This window comes from Narcine bancroftii, chromosome 3, assembly GCF_036971445.1.
Source record: "Narcine bancroftii isolate sNarBan1 chromosome 3, sNarBan1.hap1, whole genome shotgun sequence".
Taxonomy (NCBI): Eukaryota; Metazoa; Chordata; class Chondrichthyes; order Torpediniformes; family Narcinidae; genus Narcine; species Narcine bancroftii.
In genome coordinates, this window is record NC_091471.1 from 18,661,463 (window position 1) to 18,678,942 (window position 17,480).

The 17,480-nt window shown below is 48.1% G+C and overlaps 1 protein-coding gene across 1 annotated transcript in view; it reads left to right on the forward strand.

Annotated features, from left to right (window-relative positions):
* The first annotated feature begins 789 nt into the window (after positions 1–789).
* The window catches only part of suclg1 (succinate-CoA ligase GDP/ADP-forming subunit alph), a 129,617-nt gene continuing 112,926 nt past the window's right edge, over positions 790–17,480 (forward strand). The window contains exons 1-2 of the mRNA XM_069923541.1: positions 790–946; positions 11,679–11,785. Coding sequence (XP_069779642.1) covers positions 913–946; positions 11,679–11,785 — 141 coding nt within the window. The 5' untranslated portion in view covers positions 790–912. The remainder of the gene's footprint in view (positions 947–11,678; positions 11,786–17,480) is intronic.

The window sequence follows — 17,480 nt, forward strand, 5'->3', positions numbered from 1 at the left end:
CCTTTCCCAGTGTTAGAAATAGAAGTACCTTAACAGAAATTGCTCGAGACAAAAATTGAGAACAAAGAACATTTATTTTACAACAATGCAAAGTTGGGTGCTTCCCCTTACCCTAGGAATACACACCTACACTGGGGCTCACCCAACTTTTATACAGTGGAGTTCAGTATCAGAATACCCTCCCCCTTACATTCTTCTGCCCCCTGGATGGGTTTGGCATTAGGCAATCCTTCCTGCCTACGTGCAGTCTCAGAGGACCAGGGGGTATCCTGTTGGTGTCTTCTCATGTCATTGCCCTTGTCCCACACCTTTCCAACTCAAGCTACAGTCTCTTCATATGCAGAGTTCGCTAATCCTGTCTAGGGTTAACTAATTTAATATGCATAACTTGATCAATCTGTGTATGGCTTACTAATTATATATGTAGAACTTGGTACTTCAGTCTAGGCTTAGCCTGTTCATACTGCTTTAATCCATCACTCCACATGTCTGCACTAGTTTCCCCATCTTTCATATTTTATGTCGTTTCTGCATAGAAATGCCATTCGGTCCATGCTGATATTTGTGCCGGTTCCTCTCGATAGAAGCTGCCTGAGTGGCCGAATCCTCCTTGTATCCTGCAGTGAATGGCTCCTGCCTCCAAAGAACTACAACTCCCAGCATGCCAGGTGAACTCCAGGGCCCAAGGGCAGGTGGCCGAGCCGATCGCCCGTCTCGAAAATAGAGGCAGAGAACGGGGATGGGATTTTGAAGGCAGGAAGGTGAATGAGCAGCAGTTGTTGAGGGGGAGAGGCGAGTGTGGAGGGGAAAGCCGTCGATGTGGGGGTGCGCGTCAGGAGGCAGGCGCGGCTTGGGATCCTGGCAAAGGCCTTGGGGCTGTCATTGGCGCTGACCCCGAGCCGGCGCGAGGAGATGGCGCACACGGGGCGGCTGCTCCGGCTACTCGGTGAGTCCTGGTTTCCGGGCCCACGGCGACTGCGAGTGGAGCCTGAGCTGCAGATGACTGGGGGGGGGGGTATCTCACAGGAGAGGTTTAATCAGGGGAAGGGGTGTGGGAGCGGGAGTTCGGTGCGCTATCCGGAGTTGGTGGGCTATCCGGAGTTGGAGGAGCTCGGTGGGATATCTGGAGTTGGTGGGCTATCCGGAGTTGGAGGAGCGTGGTGGGATATCCGGAGTCGGAGTAGCTCGGTGGGATATCCGGAGTTGGTGGGCTATCCGGAGTTGGAGGAGCGTGGTGGGATATTCGGAGTCGGAGGAGCTTGGTGGGATATCCGGAGTTGGAGGAGCTTGGTGGGATATTCGGAGTCAGAGGAGCTTGGTGGGATATTCGGAGTCGGAGGAGCTCGGTGGGATATCCGGAGTCGGAGGAGCTTGGTGGGATATTCGGAGTCAGAGGAGCGTGGTGGGATATCCGGAGTTGGAGGAGCTTGGTGGGATATCTGGAGTTGGTGGGCTATCCGGAGTTGGAGGAGCTCGGTGGGATATCTGGAGTTGGTGGGCTATCCGGAGTTGGAGGAGCGTGGTGGGATATCTGGAGTTGGTGGGCTATCCAGAGTTGGAGGAGCGTGGTGGGATATCCGGAGTCGGAGTAGCTCGGTGGGATATCCGGAGTTGGTGGGCTATCCGGAGTTGGAGGAGCGTGGTGGGATATTCGGAGTCGGAGGAGCTTGGTGGGATATCCGGAGTTGGAGGAGCTTGGTGGGATATTCGGAGTCAGAGGAGCTTGGTGGGATATCCGGAGTTGGAGGAGCTTGGTGGGATATCTGGAGTTGGTGGGCTATCCGGAGTTGGAGGAGCTCGGTGGGATATCTGGAGTTGGTGGGCTATCCGGAGTTGGAGGAGCGTGGTGGGATATCCGGAGTCGGAGTAGCTCGGTGGGATATCTGGAGTTGGTGGGCTATCCGGAGTTGGAGGAGCTCGGTGGGATATCTGGAGTTGGTGGGCTATCCGGAGTTGGAGGAGCTCGGTGGGATATCTGGAGTTGGTGGGCTATCCGGAGTTGGAGGAGCGTGGTGGGATATCCGGAGTCGGAGTAGCTCGGTGGGATATCCGGAGTTGGTGGGCTATCCGGAGTTGGAGGAGCTCGGTGGGATATCTGGAGTTGGTGGGCTATCCGGAGTTGGAGGAGCTCGGTGGGATATCTGGAGTTGGTGGGCTATCCGGAGTTGGAGGAGCGTGGTGGGATATTCGGAGTCGGAGGAGCTTGGTGGGATATCCGGAGTTGGAAGAGCTTGGTGGGATATTCGGAGTCAGAGGAGCTTGGTGGGATATTCGGAGTCAGAGGAGCTTGGTGGGATATCCGGAGTTGGAGGAGCTTGGTGGGATATCTGGAGTTGGTGGGCTATCCGGAGTTGGAGGAGCTCGGTGGGATATCTGGAGTTGGTGGGCTATCCGGAGTTGGAGGAGCGTGGTGGGATATCCGGAGTCGGAGTAGCTCGGTGGGATATCTGGAGTTGGTGGGCTATCCGGAGTTGGAGGAGCTCGGTGGGATATCTGGAGTTGGTGGGCTATCCGGAGTTGGAGGAGCTCGGTGGGATATCTGGAGTTGGTGGGCTATCCGGAGTTGGAGGAGCGTGGTGGGATATCCGGAGTCGGAGTAGCTCGGTGGGATATCCGGAGTTGGTGGGCTATCCGGAGTTGGAGGAGCTCGGTGGGATATCTGGAGTTGGTGGGCTATCCGGAGTTGGAGGAGCTCGGTGGGATATCTGGAGTTGGTGGGCTATCCGGAGTTGGAGGAGTGTGGTGGGATATTCGGAGTCGGAGGAGCTTGGTGGGATATCCGGAGTTGGAGGAGCTTGGTGGGATATCCGGAGTTGGAGGAGCTTGGTGGGATATCTGGAGTTGGTGGGCTATCCGGAGTTGGAGGAGCTCGGTGGGATATCTGGAGTTGGTGGGCTATCCGGAGTTGGAGGAGCGTGGTGGGATATCCGGAGTCGGAGTAGCTCGGTGGGATATCCGGAGTTGGTGGGCTATCCGGAGTTGGAGGAGCGTGGTGGGATATTCGGAGTCGGAGGAGCTTGGTGGGATATCCGGAGTTGGAGGAGCTTGGTGGGATATTCGGAGTCAGAGGAGCTTGGTGGGATATTCGGAGTCGGAGGAGCTCGGTGGGATATCCGGAGTCGGAGGAGCTTGGTGGGATATTCGGAGTCAGAGGAGCGTGGTGGGATATCCGGAGTTGGAGGAGCTTGGTGGGATATCTGGAGTTGGTGGGCTATCCGGAGTTGGAGGAGCTCGGTGGGATATCTGGAGTTGGTGGGCTATCCGGAGTTGGAGGAGCGTGGTGGGATATCTGGAGTTGGTGGGCTATCCAGAGTTGGAGGAGCGTGGTGGGATATCCGGAGTCGGAGTAGCTCGGTGGGATATCCGGAGTTGGTGGGCTATCCGGAGTTGGAGGAGCGTGGTGGGATATTCGGAGTCGGAGGAGCTTGGTGGGATATCCGGAGTTGGAGGAGCTTGGTGGGATATTCGGAGTCAGAGGAGCTTGGTGGGATATCCGGAGTTGGAGGAGCTTGGTGGGATATCTGGAGTTGGTGGGCTATCCGGAGTTGGAGGAGCTCGGTGGGATATCTGGAGTTGGTGGGCTATCCGGAGTTGGAGGAGCGTGGTGGGATATCCGGAGTCGGAGTAGCTCGGTGGGATATCTGGAGTTGGTGGGCTATCCGGAGTTGGAGGAGCTCGGTGGGATATCTGGAGTTGGTGGGCTATCCGGAGTTGGAGGAGCTCGGTGGGATATCTGGAGTTGGTGGGCTATCCGGAGTTGGAGGAGCGTGGTGGGATATCCGGAGTCGGAGTAGCTCGGTGGGATATCCGGAGTTGGTGGGCTATCCGGAGTTGGAGGAGCTCGGTGGGATATCTGGAGTTGGTGGGCTATCCGGAGTTGGAGGAGCTCGGTGGGATATCTGGAGTTGGTGGGCTATCCGGAGTTGGAGGAGCGTGGTGGGATATTCGGAGTCGGAGGAGCTTGGTGGGATATCCGGAGTTGGAAGAGCTTGGTGGGATATTCGGAGTCAGAGGAGCTTGGTGGGATATCCGGAGTTGGAGGAGCTTGGTGGGATATCTGGAGTTGGTGGGCTATCCGGAGTTGGAGGAGCTCGGTGGGATATCTGGAGTTGGTGGGCTATCCGGAGTTGGAGGAGCGTGGTGGGATATCCGGAGTCGGAGTAGCTCGGTGGGATATCTGGAGTTGGTGGGCTATCCGGAGTTGGAGGAGCTCGGTGGGATATCTGGAGTTGGTGGGCTATCCGGAGTTGGAGGAGCTCGGTGGGATATCTGGAGTTGGTGGGCTATCCGGAGTTGGAGGAGCGTGGTGGGATATCCGGAGTCGGAGTAGCTCGGTGGGATATCCGGAGTTGGTGGGCTATCCGGAGTTGGAGGAGCTCGGTGGGATATCTGGAGTTGGTGGGCTATCCGGAGTTGGAGGAGCTCGGTGGGATATCTGGAGTTGGTGGGCTATCCGGAGTTGGAGGAGTGTGGTGGGATATTCGGAGTCGGAGGAGCTTGGTGGGATATCCGGAGTTGGAGGAGCTTGGTGGGATATCCGGAGTTGGAGGAGCTTGGTGGGATATCTGGAGTTGGTGGGCTATCCGGAGTTGGAGGAGCTCGGTGGGATATCTGGAGTTGGTGGGCTATCCGGAGTTGGAGGAGCGTGGTGGGATATCCGGAGTCGGAGTAGCTCGGTGGGATATCCGGAGTTGGTGGGCTATCCGGAGTTGGAGGAGCGTGGTGGGATATTCGGAGTCGGAGGAGCTTGGTGGGATATCCGGAGTTGGAGGAGCTTGGTGGGATATCTGGAGTTGGTGGGCTATCCGGAGTTGGAGGAGCTCGGTGGGATATCTGGAGTTGGTGGGCTATCCGGAGTTGGAGGAGCTCGGTGGGATATCTGGAGTCGGAGTAGCTCGGTGGGATATCCGGAGTTGGTGGGCTATCCGGAGTTGGAGGAGCGTGGTGGGATATTCGGAGTCGGAGGAGCTTGGTGGGATATCCGGAGTTGGAGGAGCTTGGTGGGATATCTGGAGTTGGTGGGCTATCCGGAGTTGGAGGAGCTCGGTGGGATATCTGGAGTTGGTGGGCTATCCGGAGTTGGAGGAGCGTGGTGGGATATCCGGAGTCGGAGTAGCTCGGTGGGATATCCGGAGTTGGTGGGCTATCCGGAGTTGGAGGAGCGTGGTGGGATATTCGGAGTCGGAGGAGCTTGGTGGGATATCCGGAGTTGGAGGAGCTTGGTGGGATATCTGGAGTTGGTGGGCTATCCGGAGTTGGAGGAGCTCGGTGGGATATCCGGAGTCGGAGTAGCTCGGTGGGATATTCGGAGTCGGAGGAGCTTGGTGGGATATCTGGAGTTGGAGGAGCTTGGTGGGATATCTGGAGTTGGTGGGATATCTGGAGTTGGTGGGATATCCGGAGTTGGTGGGATATCCGGAGTTGGTGGGCTATCCGGAGTTGGTGGGCTATCCAGAGTTGGAGGAGCTTGGTGGGATATCTGGAGTTGGTGAGATATCCGGAGTTGGAGGAGCTCGGTGGGATATCCGGAGTCGGAGGTGCTTGGTGGGATATCCGGAGTCGGAGGAGCTTGGTGGGATATCCGGAGTCGGAGGAGCTTGGTGGGATATCCGGAGTTGGAGGTGCTTGGTGGGATATCTGGAGTCGGAGGAGCTTGGTGGGATATCCGGAGTCGGAGGAGCTTGGTGGGATATCCGGAGTCGGAGGAGCTTGGTGGGATATCTGGAGTTGGAGGAGTTCAGTGGTATATCCGGAGTTGGAGGAGCTCGGTGGGATATCCGGACTTGGAGGAGCTCGGTGGGGTATCTGGAGTTGGAGGAGGTTGGTGTGATATCCGGAGTTGGAGGAGTTTGGTGGTATATCTGGAGTCGTAGTAGCTCGGCGGGGTTATGTCCAGAGTCGGAGGAGCTCGGCGCGACATCCGGAGCCGGAGGAGCACACCGCGGTCCGGAGGAGCTCGGCGTGGACGCGCCGTCTGGAGCCAGAGGAGCTTTATTTGATGTCTAGAAGGGCATTGGGGGCTGAAGGTCTCCTCAGAATCAGAAGGACCCATGAAATTCATTGCATTGCTGCAGCATGATATTATCAGCATCTTACAACATGTCTATTATAAAAAAATAATGATAACAATAAAGTTGCATGAAAAGTAAGGCAGATTATTCATGAATCTGACAACAGTGGGGAAGAATCTTTCCTTGTGCTGCCAACTGCTCGTCTTTAGGCTCCTGTTCTTTTTTCCTGATTTTAGCAGAGTGAACAGGGCATGAGCTTTTTTTTAAAACATCACCTCAAGTAGATGGCCTTGATGGAGTGAAGTCTGATGCCTGTGATATGACACCTGAGAGTTGGCGCGTCCATACCAGGCAGTGATTCTTGTTCAGGGCACCATGCTATACTCATGATAACTTACTGTTTGGCTTAAGACAGATGGAAGTTGAAGCGTATCATGGATATACATTTTTATGTATTATTGCATCACATTAAAAGGTCATACCCACACTCCTGTTCGGCTCCGAATCATGGGTCCTCTACCGGCACCACCTACGGCTCCTAGAACGCCTCCACCAGCGTTGTCTCCGCTCCATCCTCAACATCCATTGGAGCGCTTACACCCCTAACGTCGAAGTACTCGAGATGGCAGAGGTCGACAGCATCGAGTCCACGCTGCTGAAGATCCAGCTGCGCTGGATGGGTCACGTCTCCAGAATGGAGGACCATCGCCTTCCCAAGATCGTGTTATATGGCGAGCTCTCCACTGGCCACCGTGACAGAGGTGCACCAAAGAAAAGGTACAAGGACTGCCTAAAGAAATCTCTTGGTGCCTGCCACATTGACCACCGCCAGTGGGCTGATAACGCCTCAAACCGTGCATCTTGGCGCCTCACAGTTTGGCGGGCAGCAACCTCCTTTGAAGAAGACCGCAGAGCCCACCTCACTGACAAAAGGCAAAGGAGGAAAAACCCAACACCCAACCCCAACCAACCAATTTTCCCTTGCAACCGCTGCAATCGTGTCTGCCTGTCCCGCATCGGACTTGTCAGCCACAAACGAGCCTGCAGCTGACGTGGACTTTTTACCCCCTCCATAAATCTTCGTCCGCGAAGCCAAGCGAAAGAAGAAAAGGTACCTTGAAGTTTGGTTTGATATCTGGAATTTGAGGAACTTTGGTCCATTTCTGGGGGCTTGGGGAGCTAGGATTTAATAGTTGAGCATGAGGTTCAGAATGATGGAGAGGAAATGGGAAAGTTTTGTGTTACGTGCTAGGGATAAGGAAATGGGCTTGGTTTGACATCTGTTACTTGTCTCATTATTCCTGAATTTTTGTATCTCCCAGCTATCTGCTATTTCTGGCTGAACTATTTTTCCATGTCGTAATATGTTATACTTTTAAGCAAATTTACAGATATCATGAATTTGCGATCATTGCAAATTTTAGAAATGTTTAAAGGTTGTATAGTCCTTGTTGGATTTGCCCATGATTGTTGTATATTCAGTTGTTTTTTTTTGCACTACAAGATCTGAAAGTCATATAAAGCCTTTTGGCGCTCAGTGCTGGGTTATGAGTCTATGGGTTTTTTTTTTGCTTGTGGTAAAATGTTGCAGCCAAGTGATCCACATTTGTTTTTGGGATGTTACTGTTTCTAATTAGGCTAGTTTTTTCAAGAAAAAATTGTTTTTCAGTATTTGTACTTGTGTGAACCATTGGAGTCAACTTGGTATGCAAAAGATAGCAGATCAGTAAAGATAACTTTGCATGTAACCAGTATCATTTGAAACAAAATCCAGTTGATTTCCAGACTTGGGACAAAAATCCAAGACCTACACTGCGTATACAGAGCCGTTGTCATACCCACACTCCTGTTCGGCTCCGAATCATGGGTCCTCTACCGGCACCACCTACGGCTCCTAGAACGCTTCCACCAGCGTTGTCTCCGCTCCATCCTCAACATCCATTGGAGCGCTTACACCCCTAACGTCGAAGTACTCGAGATGGCAGAGGTCGACAGCATCGAGTCCACGCTGCTGAAGATCCAGCTGCGCTGGATGGGTCACGTCTCCAGAATGGAGGACCATCGCCTTCCCAAGATCGTGTTATATGGCGAGCTCTCCACTGGCCACCGTGACAGAGGTGCACCAAAGAAAAGGTACAAGGACTGCCTAAAGAAATCTCTTGGTGCCTGCCACATTGACCACCGCCAGTGGGCTGATAACGCCTCAAACCGTGCATCTTGGCGCCTCACAGTTTGGCGGGCAGCAACCTCCTTTGAAGAAGACCGCAGAGCCCACCTCACTGACAAAAGGCAAAGGAGGAAAAACCCAACACCCAACCCCAACCAACCAATTTTCCATTGCAACCGCTGCAATCGTGTCTGCCTGTCCCGCATCGGACTTGTCAGCCACAAACGAGCCTGCAGCTGACGTGGACTTTTTACCCCCTCCTACTCTTTTGTGTAGTCTTCCAAAGGCGCTATTTGCCTTGGCGAGTCTGTTGTCTATCTCGTTGTCGATCCTTGCATCTGATGAAATGGTGCAGCCGAGATAGGTAAACTGGTTGACCGTTTTGAGTTTTGTGTGCCTGATGGAGATGTGGGGGGGGCTGGTAGTCATGGTGGGGAGCTGGCTGATGGAGGACCTCAGTTTTCTTCAGGCTGACTTCCAGGCCAAACATTTTGGCAGTTTCCGCAAAACAGGACTTTATTCACAATGAACAGTTTTCCTTTGGTAAATAATTTAAAGTCTGTTCATATCCGTACATTTCCATCACTGTACATCATTACTTTCTATTTACACCATTGTCGCCACTGTGGCATCTTGTCGTCCCCCTGTTGTTTGGCCGGGCCCTCAAAGCTTGGTGACTGAAGGACTTGAGACTGTCATACTTTCCCCACAACGCCCTTTAGGTATCTTCAGCAAGCCTCATTGTGTCCTTCATTACGTACTTCTGCAGCCTAGAACGTGGCAGTCGGCAGCATTTCCAGACTGATGTGTGATGAAAGACCAACAGGTTTCAGCCAGACCAAAGTGCCTCTTTCACCGAGCTGATGGCCTTCCAGCAGTTCTGGATGTCTGACTCTGGGTGCCCTGATTACTTAAATCAGATGTGAATCCTTACTGGCACCTAAGTAGGGATATCAGTAGCCATAGGGTTCCCCCTTGCACCCAGGAAACCCCATGTGGTGCCCTGTCTTCTCTGCGGGGGTCCAACCTGTTCACACGGTTGACTAGCATGAGGTGTCTTGCCAGGCTCTATTCCTAGCAGTCGTCGGTCGACCTGAGAATTTTATATTCTGACCCTGTGGTTCTTTTACTAGCTGTGGGTCACCTCTTGCTGCCCCCCTTGGTGACTCCGCACACACACTCGTTGGCACAATCTCCCACATGGTTAGTACTCCATCTGCATACAGCCGAAACTCGTTGAACCCTGTTCGCAGCACCAGTTGTTGTGTGGGGAAAGAGTATCCAATTCGGTGGGTTCACAGTGAAAAGAGACTGATCTCAAGCCTTACAATCACACAAATTTTAATTAACACACGGGATATAAATAGGGGAGAATGTCAAAATGTACTCAATTACTTAAACAATGATATAGACATTCACATCGGACCTAGGTTGAACTTCGATACCATTGGCCGCCTGTTCTCTACACACTCACACACATGAGAACTTACTGTACAGACAGGAACTTTCACACACACACACGGTTCCCTGTACCAACAGGGGTGCAGCTCACTGCAAGTACTGATCTATCACAGTATTACGGCTCAGCTTCAGTGTCATACACGCTTTACCCACGACACTTCCAGCGATATCCATCTCTTTGGCTTGGCTTCGCATGCGAAGATTTATGGAGGGGGTAATCCATAGTAGTGACCTAACATGGGGCAATGTCTGGGTTTTGGACCATGAGGTAGAGAGAAAGAATGTGCTATGCATCAATATTTGATCTAGGCGTCTAGCCAATAATGACCCTAGGTGATTTAAATAACCAAGGTGTGCACTAATGGGTGGATGGAGTCCAATCTTGATTGACAGGTGATGTGATTTCCAAATAAGTTTCAGAAGGGGAGGACACATGACCACCTGCAATCCACAATATTCCAGACAGGCAGGGAGGCCACGTTATCTTCTAAAATCCACATATAACAGTCGTCCATCCAAATCTCCCACTTCTGAGAAAAGACAGGACTAATCAACCAGTCGTTTCCTCTTGCATGAACAACAAGGGCTTTGACCAGGCTGAATTAAGCACTCACAACCCGTCTTCCAAATGGGCTTTTTCCACAAGCTTTCCAGCTTGTCCTGTTCCAGTCCCAGCTGCTGCTGCTGGCTGCAACACTGCAAAACTGATCTCTCTCTCAGAAAAACCTGTTCGACTCTCTCTGCTTGCAAAACCACATGACCATCCTAGAACAGCATGTTCCACTGCAGACAGTCTGCGGCACCGATAAGTTATTTCATCTGTTGCCTTTTTGTAAACAACAGTCTATTAGTGAAGTCTCTTGGGTACTCTCCAAAGCTTTTGCAAAGGCTCTGGAACTGACATGTCTAGCATGAGCAGAGCTTCGGTTTTAAATAAAATCTGTTTTAAAGAGTTTGTATGTGATCTACACTAAAAAAAACTTGCACCAATTTATCTCCTAAAAACAGATCTATATTCTGTCACACTCATAATTGAACTAGATGTACATTTTAGTTTCAACATTAGATGTTGCTGCCATTTTGAACAACTACTAGACCGACCGTTGAAAAGTTACTCATCGATGAAAATGTTATTCTCTGTTAATTAAAAATGGTGGAATCTAAAAGATGAAAAATAGTAAGGGAGTTCCGAAAATGAATACTTTTGAGCAGAAATCAAGGGAGAGTCTGTTTATTTGATTTGCAAGGAACATGTTAACTTTATTAGCCAATCTCCAGATTTACACATTGCATCGTAATCATTAAGGTGAGGACTTGGGCTGTGAACTGGACTCACTGAGAGTTGTGGAGGAATGTTGGAGATGGTCTTGTCCATTTCTTGATCTTTTCTCCTGTTCTTATTTTGCACCCAGCTTTTTTTTTGCACTTCTTTTTGAAGGAGAGTTTTAAAGAGTTTAATTGTATTCACTTACTTTAAATTTAAGAGCAGCAGATATAGAAATGCCTACTGTAATAAACTACTGTTATGTCAATAGTTAAACTGTTATGAAATAGTTATTTTGATAGAAAATGAATTTTTGATGGCACAGGGGTTTTCTAATCCAAAAACACCATTTTACTTGCAGCGCAACTGGTTGAAAACTGCCAGGCTTAATATTGTTTAACTTGTGTCCCCTCATATTTTTCTGTATGAGGCCTACAACTAAAATGTTTGGCCACCCTTGCTCTTAACAATAAGAAAATGTCCTTGTCTGTTCTTACCTGTGTCTTCTGACTCAAGTGACTGTCATCACTGTCTGAACCTCCTCAAGGCAGAGCCTTTATTTTCCACTCCAGCAGTGGATGTTCCACTGAAGCTTTCATTTTTTTAAAATTGGGTACAGTTAATTACAGTGTTTCTTGCACAAACTCCTGTCGTTGGGAAAGAAACCAGCTCAGCACTGGCCTTTTTAAGGTGTCCGTCTCTTATCCACTCTCACACCAAATCCCATCACTGGAAAAGAAATTTAACAAAATATTAACGGTTTTTTCTTTGTCAGTTGCAGCACAACGGAGTTGTGTGAGACACTGCTACACTAGCTCAAGGAAAAACCTCTACATAGACAAGACTACGAAGGTGATATGCCAGGGTTTTACTGGAAAGCAGGTATGTCATGTTTGCTCCAGTCTTTGAGTTGAATGTAATGGCAATACAGTCAAAAAAACCTAGTATCTAGCACCTATGGGGATGTATAGTTGCTGAATGTGCCCCCTTCGAGCTCTCCTAAGTACAGTGAAACCTCGTTAGAATGTGATTCGTTAATCCGCGGAATCACTTCTAGCACGGGAGTCTGTGGACCCCAAACGTTGATTTTAGGGGTGCCAGGCGAACAGCCACAAACTCAAAAATTGACTCTCATGACTCATTTACAAGATGTGGATGTTAATATGTGGAGTTTAAAGGTCTTATTATAGGGTCCGAGTCACAGTTTTCTGTTTTCCTGCTTCCTGAATCATGACGTATATGTATCTGTTCCGTGATTCGGCTGTAACGCTGTATGAAATCTTGGACCCCAACTACCGCGTTCTAACGAGGTTTTACTGTACTTTCTTAAGCTCCTTCCTGGCTACCATACATTTCTCAGGAGCCTTTCCCTTTTCCTGCTTCCTATTTCTAACATATACTTCCTTCTTCCTCTTTTTTTTTTTTTACTTCCTTCTTCCTCTTGACGAGTTGGCTGACTTGTTTCTTCAGCCATGGTTCCCTTTTCCTACCATATTTTCCTTGTCCCAGTGGGACCTATCCTGAACCCAGCATAAGTGGCCCCTAAATGTCCTCCATGTTACTTCTGTGCTTGCACCCTTGAATATCTGGTTCCAATTTACTCTCACTAGTTTCTGCCTCATCCCTTCATTATTAGACCTTGCCCAATAAAGCACTTTCCCATTTTGTCTGTTTTTAATCCTTTTCCATAGCTATGGTGAAGCAAAGGGAGTTGCGGTCACTCTCCCAAGATGTTCTGCAATGGAGAGGTCCACCACCTGACCAAGTTCATTACCCAGAACTAGATCCAGTATGGCCTCTCCTCCCGTCGGCTGGTCCACATACTGCGTCAGGAATTCTTCCTGAACACACCTGAAAAACTCAGTTCCATCCATCCCTCTTGCAGTCATGAGGTGAGAGTCAATATTAGGGAAGTTGAAGTCACCCAGAACTACAACCCTGTATTTCCTGCACCATTCCAAAATCTGCCTGCTTATCTGCTCCTCAGTGCCCAAGGGCTATTTAGGGGCCTATAGACCACTCCCAGCACCATGATAGCTTCCTTCCTATTTCTGACTTCCACCCACACCAACTCAGTGAACACTCCCTTCCTATAGCCATGATACTATTCCTGACCAGTAATCCTTATCACAACCCCCACCCCCACCTTTTCTACTTCCCATCCTATTCCTTTTAAAACACCTAAACCCCAGTACCTGCGTCAGCCGATCCTGCCCTTCATCCAGCCAAGTTTCAGTAATAGCCACAACATCGTAGTTTCACATACTGATCCATGCTCCAAGTTCATCCCCTTTATTCTTAATGCTCCTAGTTTTGAAATCTTTTTTTTCTTTTTTCTTTGGCTTGGCTTCGCGGACGAAGATTTATGGAGGGGGTAAAAAGTCCACGTCAGCTGCAGGCTCGTTTGTGGCTGACAAGTCCGATGCGGGACAGGCAGACACGATTGCAGCGGTTGCAAGGGAAAATTGGTTGGTTGGGGTTGGGTGTTGGGTTTTTCCTCCTTTGCCTTTTGTCAGTGAGGTGGGCTCTGCGGTCTTCTTCAAAGGAGGTTGCTGCCCGCCAAACTGTGAGGCGCCAAGATGCACGGTTTGAGGCGTTATCAGCCCACTGGCGGTGGTCAATGTGGCAGGCACCAAGAGATTTCTTTAGGCAGTCCTTGTACCTTTTCTTTGGTGCACCTCTGTCACGGTGGCCAGTGGAGAGCTCGCCATATAACACGATCTTGGGAAGGCGATGGTCCTCCATTCTGGAGACGTGACCCATCCAGCGCAGCTGGATCTTCAGCAGCGTGGACTCGATGCTGTCGACCTCTGCCATCTCGAATACTTCGACGTTAGGGGTGTAAGCGCTCCAATGGATGTTGAGGATGGAGCGGAGACAACGCTGGTGGAAGCGTTCTAGGAGCCGTAGGTGGTGCCGGTAGAGGACCCATGATTCGGAGCCGAACAGGAGTGCACATTGCAACCCCTCTAACTGGCTACCTTTATGTTTGATTCCCTCGCTGTCCTTCCACACCAACTCAGAACACATAGCACTTTTGTCTTTCTACCCTAATCTCTGCACTCACATTCTGATTCCCACCCCTGCCAAACTAGTTTAAACCCTTCCTAACAGCTCTAGCAAACCTGCTCACCAGGATTTTGATTACTTTCCAGCTCATATGCAGCTTATCCTTTTTGAACAGGTCAAATCTTCCCCAGAAGAGATCCCACTGATCCCCTGACCTCTGGTGTGTGGGATAGACAGAAATCAGGAGATTACCACTCTTGAGGTCCTGCTTTTTAATTTCTTTCCTAACTCCCTATATTCCCTATTCAGGATCTCCTCCCTACTCCCATATTTGTCACATGGACCACAACATCTGGCTGCTCATCCTCCCCCTCCAGAATGATATGAACTCAATCAGAGACATCCCTGACCCTGGCACCTGGGAGGCAACATACCATCTGGGAGCCACAATCTTGTTCACTAAACCTTTTTATTTGCTCTCCTAATCAATGAGTCCCCAATTACCAAAGCTCTCCTCTTCTTCTTCCCCCCCTTCCCTTCTGAGCTGAGGAGCCAGCTCTGTGCCAGAGACATGACCACCATGACTGATCCCGGTTAGCTCATTCCTCCCCATATTATCTAAAACTGTATACTTGTTGTTGAGGTGAACAGCCACAGGAGTGCTCTGCACTGTGTTCCTCTTCTCCCTTCCCCCTCCTAACTTCTGCCAGTTACCTGTCTCCTGACTTTTAGGGATGACTGACTCCCTGACGCTCCTCTCTACCGCTGCCTCTGCCTCCTGAATGATCCTGAGCTCATCCAGCTCTAGTTCCAGTTCCTTAACATTGGCTCCCAGGAGCTGCAACTGGATGCACCTCTTTCAGGTGTAGTCAACAGGGACAATTGTATTGTCCCAGATTTCTCACATCCTGCAATTGGCATTCAACTCCTGTCTCCATTAACTCTTCCTAATTAAATTCAAAGTTCTTGCCTTATTGGAATCAAGATCATCCTCAGCCTTTGCTCAACAAGCCTCATAAGCCAAAGCCTCTGTCCCATTCATACACTGGCCACTCTGATTGTGCTATCCTTTTTTTTATTTGTCACTACTCTTTATCTTAATTACTCCTCCCACCAATCACCATCTGTTTAACCCTTTACTTGCTTTTTAAAGATACTCACCTCCAGCTGGCTCCTGACAGTCCCAGCTCTCTCACGAGTCCCACGCTCCTTATAACGATCCCAAGATGTTCTTCATTGGTATGTGTGATGGAATATTTGGGAATGTTTTTTGGAGATAAATTGGTAAAATATGAGTAGGTTACTTACTCTTTAAAACAGATCTTATTTGAAATACTGAAGAATTCATATTCAGTGACTTTACAGAAAATATGGAGAATGCTATGCACATTTCACAAGTAGGTGCTAAATGAAATGATGTCATGAAATGAATGGACTATTGTCTTGGAAGAACAACCAGAGCCAGGATGTCTGTTTTGGACCTTTTTGCAAGGCTTTTGACCTCTCTACAAAGTGCTCACTCAGAGGTCATTGAAATGTTCTTGTTTACCTAAAACAACAGATGGACCAGAAAACTGACTCCTATTGTTTGCTGGAGAAGGTCAGGGGTTTTGCAATTGAGAGAGAGAGAGAAGGGTATGCTGTTGGCAGTTTGAATCTCAGATAGAGAGACAGAAGGGAGTCTTGGATTGTGTGTGACACAGAAAGCTGTAACAAGCCAGGAGAAGCTTGTTGGAACTGAAACAGAAGCTCCAGAGTGGCGGATGGCTGGAAGTACTATCTGTCTGATGTTTCTCTTGGAATAAGAGGAACAGAAAGGAATTCTGCGGTAGCCTGAAAGAAAGAGGTTATCATCTGGAGAACCCTGATGGGGCAAGTTTCATCAGCAAGACCTTGAGGTGACTAATGGTGGTACCTCAGTTGTGGAAATCCTGGAACTACACATCTCTCTGTGCAAACCTACAAGTACTTTCCTGAGTGGTAAACATTTACCTTTCGAGCACCAAAGCCTGTTGAACTTTATACATGTTAAATTCTGTGCACAGCATAAGAATTGTCTGCAACCAGTGAACCTGGAAGAATGAGAAGTGAGATTGAAATGTGAACCAAAGAGCTTTTCTTAAATTTGCACACACATTACATACACGTGCGTTTACAATTAGAAGGGGGTTAGGTTGGGTTAGTTAAGTTAATAGTGATAAGTTAAAGTTTGATTCTGTTTTCATGTTTAAAGATAATTAAAAACAACTTTTGTTTAAGTCACTACTTGTCGTTGTGAATATCTATGGCTGCTGGGTTTTGGAGTCCTCTGGGCTCATAACATGAAATTCCATATCCAATTTTGCTCTTTGAATACTATCACCAAAATATTTGCTGCCAGTTTCTCCAGGGCAATTGTGGATGATTTATGAATGCGAATTGCATCAAAGTTCTGTAGCATGTGGCATAAGTTCCTTTGGACTATTTAAAAGGTAGAGATTGTCATGGTTTTATGCCTTTGTGAAAAGATGACAGTTTTGACAATCAATTGGCAATATGCAAGAGCTAGCCATCCCAGTAATGAGCACATACTGTCCAGTATTATACAAAATTCTGAAAGTGTTAAATGACCTGACATCAGTTATAATTCCATGCATACCAATAATGAAGATTTTCTTGAACTAATGAGAGATATGTAATTCTTTTTTTATTAAACTTTATTTATTTGAAGAATCATTAATAGTAATACAGAATACATTCCATAAAGAGAATTTTATATGAATATATATTTAAAAAAGGAAGAAAAAAATAATGAGAAAAAAAATCAAATCCCTACCCCCCTCCCACCCCATCAGGAGAGCTGAAAATATATAACAAGCTTTCAATTCATTATGCCATCACATTATATTAATCACTATATTATCTTTCCACATAGTTGCTACACATTTTCAAGCTACAGACAATGCTAAATATATAAATGCAATTTGAAATTTATCCAACCCTAATCCCTTTAAAGGAATCATATAACCCATTAAAAAAATAGATGGATCTAATGGTAACTTAAAATTATACAATTTTTCCAAAATTAACTTAATTTCATCCCAGAATGGTTGTACATGCACACAAGACCAAACCGAATGTAAAAAAAGTTCCAGTACATACACCAGATCTAAAACAAGAATCCAAATTACTAAGACCATATTTTTTCAATTTCTCTGGGGTAAAATACAACTGATGTAGAAAATTATAATTAACCATTCCATCCCGCATTTTCGTCAATTTAGTAACACTATCACGACACGTATCTGCTCAGTATTTTTCAGGAAAAACAAAAACTAAATCATTTTCCCATTTAAGCTTAGACTTCTCCCATTCTGGCTTATCCATATTGTCTTGTAATACTTGGTACATAACAGAAATATAATGTATAGAAGAAATAAAAGACTCGAATTCTGTCAATACAGGTAAAATCATCTCTCTACCATACATATTTTTCAACAAAGCTCGAAGTTGATAATAAACAAATAAAGAATTTTCAGCAATATCAAAACGCTCTTTCAATTGATTAAAAGAAAGAAAGTGTCCTACA